General features: G+C 37.8%; 1 protein-coding gene across 1 annotated transcript in view; it reads left to right on the top strand.

Annotated features, from left to right (window-relative positions):
- The first annotated feature begins 200 nt into the window (after positions 1-200).
- LOC110445297 (pleckstrin homology domain-containing family G member 7-like) overlaps positions 201-7056 on the top strand; it is a 51360-nt gene continuing 44504 nt past the window's right edge. Inside the window, exons 1-4 of the mRNA XM_021489836.1 lie at positions 201-255; positions 706-770; positions 2325-2438; positions 6812-6891. Coding sequence (XP_021345511.1) covers positions 201-255; positions 706-770; positions 2325-2438; positions 6812-6891 — 314 coding nt within the window. The remainder of the gene's footprint in view (positions 256-705; positions 771-2324; positions 2439-6811; positions 6892-7056) is intronic.

The following is a 7056-nucleotide window of genomic DNA, read 5'->3' as shown; positions in this document are numbered from 1 at the left end:
CTGGACTTGTCTGTAGGTATTGGACATATAAACAACGTGTCGTCAGTACTGGACTTGTCTGTAGGTATACGACATCTAAACAACGTGGTCGTCAGTACTGGACTTGTCTGTAGGTATTGGAAATATAAACAACGTGTCGTCAGTACTGGACTTGTCTGTAGGTATTGGACATATAAACGACGTGGTCGTCAGTATTGGACATGTCTGTAGGTATTGGACATATACACAACGTGGTCGTCAGTACTGGACTTGTCTGTAGGTATACGACATATAAACAACATGATCGGAGTCACTGAATATGAACAGTAAATTGGACAGTAAGCACTGGACATAAAAACAGCTGTAGATATAAACAACGCATTATTATATGTTTTACATATAAATATCACGGTCTTCAGTATTTTGAACGGAAATCGACAGAAGTTAAGATCAAAACCCTTTCAAATGACTTATAACTGGAATGTATGTTAATTATGTAATGGCATAGTAACTGGCGGATATCGACTACCAAGGGCCGGTGATCACAAACTTTGTCCCATCATGGATGGGGAATAGTAGTCCGCTGTGGGCTGTTCTTCTCTTTTGCTGTGAGCTTGTTAACGGCCGAATATCGTGACTAAACATGCACGCCATTTGTTTTCATTTAAACATTGCCGCAAGGAACATTGATTTTCGATTGATCTTGTGTCGCTCTTCTCTTTCCAGATTCACAGAACGGAAAAGTTTACCAATCTCACAAGGGCCAAAATTTCCTTTCGGTTCCGAAGAAGGTAGGAAGTAGCGACCATGTTTTACCATCTAAATGGCAATCCTTTACCAACGTTTCCTCCCCTCTGACATAGGGAGATGAAGGAGCGTTATTGTCCTAACAGCAATCAGACAGTGGGTCGGTTTGTTGTTGGCGTTCTGCCAAATATCACTTGTCTTAATTGATACCTTTTGACTGTGATCAATTAACAAACGTAACATACACACGTTGTTTCATCAGCTGCATTGTAACTTAATACATTCCCGTGAGGAATGCTGTTGTATTAAACTGATGACAATCCAAAATGGGGAAACTGGTGAAAATCCGATATATATAATAACACAATCCCATACCAACTGCGTTTGATTTTATGTCATTTAAACGACCAGAACCTCATTTTACCAACATTGAATGCAATGATGTTAAATGTTACTTTGTAATAAACTTAATCACAATACACTAAGGGCGGCTTCAGATGGTGAACAAAAACGCCCGAATTATGTAATCCGTCCGACATTGTATCAATACGCAATTTGACGAATTAATTTTGGTCAGTAGGTTAAAACATACAGAATTTAAATATTACATCGTACGTTATCTTTGTTGACGTCGTGTAAACAGTACATCGTACGTATTCTTTGTCGACGTCGTGTAAACATTACATCGTACGTAATCTTTGGTGAAGTCGTGTAAACATTACATCGTAAGTTATCTTTGTTGACGTCGTGTAAACAGTACATCGTATGTGATCTTTGCTGACGTCGTGTAAACAGTACATCGTACGTTATCTTTGTTGAGGTCGTGTTAACATTCATCGTACGTTATCTTTGTTGACGTCGTGTAAACATTAAATCGTACGTTATCTTTGTTGACGTCGTGTAAACATTACATCGTACGCTATCTTTGTTGACGTCGTGAAAACATTACATCGTACGTTATCTTTGTTGACGTCGTGTAAACATTACATCATACGTTATCTTTGTTGACGTCGTGTAAACAGTACATAGTACGTGATCTTTGTTGACGTCGTGTAAACATTACATCGTACGTGATCTTTGTTTACGTCGTGTAAACATTACATCGTACGTTATCTTTGTTGACGTCGTGTACACATTACATCGTACGTGATCTTTGTTGACGTCGTGAAAACATTACATCGTACGTTATCTTTGTTGACGTCGTGTAAACATTACATCGTACGTNGTTATCTTTGTTGACGTCGTGTAAACGTTACATCGTATGTGATCTTTGTTGACGTCGTGTAAACATTACATCGTACGTTATCTTTGCTGACGTCGTGTAAACATTACATCGTACGTGATCTTTGTTGACGTCGTGAAAACATTACATCGTAAGTTATCTTTGTTGACGTCGTGTAAACAGTACATCGTACGTTATCTTTATTGACGTCGTGTAAACATTACATCGTACGTTATCAATGTTGACGTCGTGTAAACATTACATCGTACGCTATCTTTGTTGACGTCATGTAAACAGTACGTTATCTTTGCTGACGTCGTGTAGAGGTTTTTTCGTACGTTTAACTTATACTATTTACCTTGGTGTGTATCGATAGATAAGCCGAAGGAGAAGCTCTCTTAGCTTGACCAGCGGATCTGAGGAAAGCGACTGTGAACCCTCTCCTCCCCTGTCGCGGCGGGGACGACGGGCAGCCATCGTGGACACCAAGGTACAATTATGTTTTTGTAAACGTTTATGATTTTCAACATTTTTTTTCATTAATGTCTTCTGATTACTTTGATAAAAATGCTTTTTTTGTGGGTTACAGTATTAGGTCAAATTTTGTTTCATCGATCATTTCTATGCAGATATGCAGACTGATGTTATTAATGGCCACCTAGCAGTGTCCCTTTGTATCTATGAGATCCCCAAAGTTATAAGTGTTTCTTTAGTTACCTGAGTGTATCATGAGCAATATTTAAAAGAATGTGTCCCGTATAAACGGCGAATTCATAATTAAGAATAATGAGTGGGAAGCATGTAGAAGCAACTGTCACCATTATACCTGGAGAGTATCTAACAGAGGATGTACAGCAGCCGTGTACACCCTACAACATTTACTAGTCTTCCCCAAGAGAGGCTTTTGGACATGTCATCGACTCCGTCACGACCTGTCAATGTCGCCTTATTTTTTATTAAATAAGTCGGAATAAATTTTAGGGAAAAAAAAAAGAGAAAAATGTTAGTCATGCGCATGGAGACAAGCTGCCATACAGACGATTTGAACTAGATTCTTTCACAACCACTGCAGAAGTTGTGAAATTGTGAATTTAAGTCACGCTTTTGTAGTCGACTGTTGACATGGTTTTGGTTTTTATTTGTTATCACTATAGACTATATCTTGGCCAGTTTGATGATACATGTACTGTTGTTTATTGTTTTCTATAGCTGTATTTCTTCGAAAGACATTTTCAAGGAACAAATCTGTGTTTACGATCTTCTATTTACAGAAATTAGTCAGAGATACCATCAGTCACTCTGTCGGCTGTACATATGTGACCTCTTTTGTTACTTTGAACTTCTAATAACATAACCCTATACATTGTGTCGTGTATTTATTACCCATTCCATCCTGATAACAACCCTATGCAAGGTTTCGTTTATTTATCACCCACTCCATTCTGATAACATAACCCTATACAACGTGTCGTTTATTTATTACCCACTACATTCTGATAACATAACCCTATGCAACGTGTCGTATATTTATCACCCACTACATTCTGATAACATAACCCTATGCAACGTGTCGTATATTTATCACCCACTCCATTCTGATAACATAACCCTATACAACGTGTCGTTTATTTATTACCCACTACATTCTGATAACATAACCCGGTACAACGTGTCGTTTATTTATCACCCTCTCCATTCTGATAACATAACCCTGTACAACGTATCGTTTATTTATTACCCACTACATTCTGATAACATAACCCTATACAACGTGTCGTTTATTTATCACCCACTCCATTCTGATAACATAACCCTATACAACGTGTCGTTTATTTATTACCCACTACATTCTGATAACATAACCCTATACAACGTGTCGTTTATTTATCACCCACTCCATTCTGATAACATAACCCTATAGAACGTGTCGTTTATTTATTACCCACTACATTCTGATAACATAACCCTATACAACATGTCGTTTATTTATCACCCACTCCATTCTGATAACATAACCCTATAGAACGTGTCGTTTATTTATTACCCACTACATTCTGATAACATAACCCTGTACAACGTATCGTGTATTTATCACCCAATACATTCTGATAACATAGCCCTATACAACGTGTCGTTTATTTATCACCCTCTCCATTCTGATAACATAACCCGATACAACGTATCGTTTATTTATCACCCTCTCCATTCTGATAACATAACCCTGTACAACGTATCGTGTATTTATTACCCACTACATTCTGATAACATAACCCTATACAACGTGTCGTTTATTTATCACCCACTCCATTCTGATAACATAACCCTGTAGAACGTGTCGTTTATTTATTACCCACTACATTCTGATAACATAACCCTATAGAACGTGTCGTTTATTTATTACCCACTACATTCTGATAACATAACCCTATACAACATGTCGTTTATTTATCACCCACTCCATTCTGATAACATAACCCTATAGAACGTGTCGTTTATTTATTACCCACTACATTCTGATAACATAACCCTGTACAACGTATCGTGTATTTATCACCCAATACATTCTGATAACATAGCCCTATACAACGTGTCGTTTATTTATCACCCTCTCCATTCTGATAACATAACCCGATACAACGTATCGTTTATTTATCACCCTCTCCATTCTGATAACATAACCCTGTACAACGTATCGTGTATTTATTACCCACTACATTCTGATAACATAACCTTATACAACGTGTCGTTTATTTATCACCCACTCCATTCTGATAACATAACCCTATACAACTTGTCGTTTATTTATTACCCACTACATTCTGATAACATAACCCTATACAACGTGTCGTTTATTTATCACCCACTCCATTCTGATAACATAACCCTATGCAACATGTCGTTTATTTATCACCCTCTCCATTCTGATAACATAACCCGATACAACGTATCGTTTATTTATTACCCACTACATTCTGATAACATAACCCTATACAACGTGTCGTTTATTTATCACCCACTCCATTCTGATAACATAACCCTATGCAACATGTCGTTTATTTATCTCCCTCTCCATTCTGATAACATAACCCGATACAACGTATCGAGTATTTATCACCCACTCCATTCTGATAACATAACCATATACAACGTGTCATTTAATGATCACCCACTCCATTCTGATAACATAACCCGATACAACGTATCGTGTATTTATCACCCACTCCATTCTGATAACATAACCATATACAACGGGTCATTTAATGATCACCCACTCCATTCAGATAACATAACCCGATACAACGTATCGGGTATTTATCACCCACTCCATTCTAATAACATAACCATATACAACGGGTCATTTAATGATCACCCACTCCATTCAGATAACATAACCCGATACAACGTATCGTGTATTTATCACCCACTCCATTCTGATAACATAACCCTATACAACGTGTCGTTTATTTATCACCCACTCCATTCTGATATCATAACCCTGTACAACGTTTCGTTTATTTATTACCCACTACATTCTGATAACATAACCCTATACAACGTGTCGTTTATTTATCACCCACTCCATTCTGATAACATAACCCTATACAACGTGTCGTTTATTTATTACCCACTACATTCTGATAACATTACCCTATGCAACGTGTCGTTTATTTATCACCCACTCCATTCTGATAACATAACCATATCCAACGTGTCATTTATTGATCACCCACTCCATTTTGATAACATAGCCCTATACAACGTGTCGTTTATTTATCACCCAATCCATTCTGATAACATAACCATATCCAACGTGTCATTTATTGATCACCCACTCCATTTTGATAACATAACCCTATACAACGTGTCGTTTATTTATCACCCAATCCATTCTGATAACATAACCATATCCAGCGTGTCATTTATTGATCACCCACTCCATTCTGATAATATAACCCTATACAACGTGTCGTTTATTTATCACCCAATCCATTCTGATAACATAACCATATACAACGTGTCATTTATTGATCACCCACTCCATTCTGATAACATAACCCTATTCAACGTGTCGTTTATTTATTACCCACTACATTCTGATAACATAACCATATACAACGTGTCGTTTATTTATTACCCACTCCATTCTGATAACATAACCCTATACAACATGTCGTTTATTTATCACCCTCTCCATTCTGATAACATAACCCTGTACAATGTGTCGTTTATTTATTACCCACTCCATTCTGATAGCATAACCCTATACAACATGTCGTTTATTTATCCCCCTCTCCATTCTGATAACATAAACCTGTACAACGTGTCGTTTATTTATCACCCACTACATTCTGATAACATAACCATATACAACATGTTTGTTGTATCATTGGTCTTTTAACTTGCCCTACATGTATGTTGTATCATCGGTCTTTCACTGGCCATACATGTATGTTGTATCATCGGTCTTTCACTGGCCCTACATGTATGTTGTATCATCGGTCTTTCACTGGTCCTACATGTATGTTGTAGTATCGGTCTTTCACTGGCCCTACATGTATGTTGTATCATTGGTCTGTTATTAGTCATATGCTGTATGATTGTAACTGTAGTACACACATAACAACGGAGACTAAGGTTGCCGTCAAGTCTAATGTTATACAATGGTTCTTCATTGGTCAAATATTGTGTCATAAGAGTTTTATAGATCTGTTTTATCAGTGATGTTTGTCTATTTACATTGTACATGTAAATGTCGGTAGAGACATGTCATAATAAAAAGTTGTTTGTGGCACTTTATCGCTGTAGTTATTTGTTTTGAAATTCCCTGTAGGTCGTGCTACACTTTTCGTTTCGTCTTTATAGAACTTTGGAGATGTATCACCGACCAACTTGTCTCCGGAGGTGTCCCCCAGCAACTCGTGTGACGAGGGGGAGGGTGCAAGGTAAGATACACGTAACACCGACCAACCTGTCTCCGGAGATGTCCTCCAGTAACTCGTGTGACGAGGGAGTGGGTGCCAGGTAAGATGCATGTAACACCGACCAACATGTCGCCGGCGGTGTCCCCTAGTAACTCATGTGACGAGGGAGTTGGTGCCAGGTAAGAT

This window comes from Mizuhopecten yessoensis, unplaced genomic scaffold (assembly GCF_002113885.1).
Source record: "Mizuhopecten yessoensis strain PY_sf001 unplaced genomic scaffold, ASM211388v2 scaffold2209, whole genome shotgun sequence".
In the NCBI taxonomy this organism is placed as follows: Eukaryota; Metazoa; Mollusca; class Bivalvia; order Pectinida; family Pectinidae; genus Mizuhopecten; species Mizuhopecten yessoensis.
This window is presented reverse-complemented; position numbering and strand designations above follow the sequence as displayed.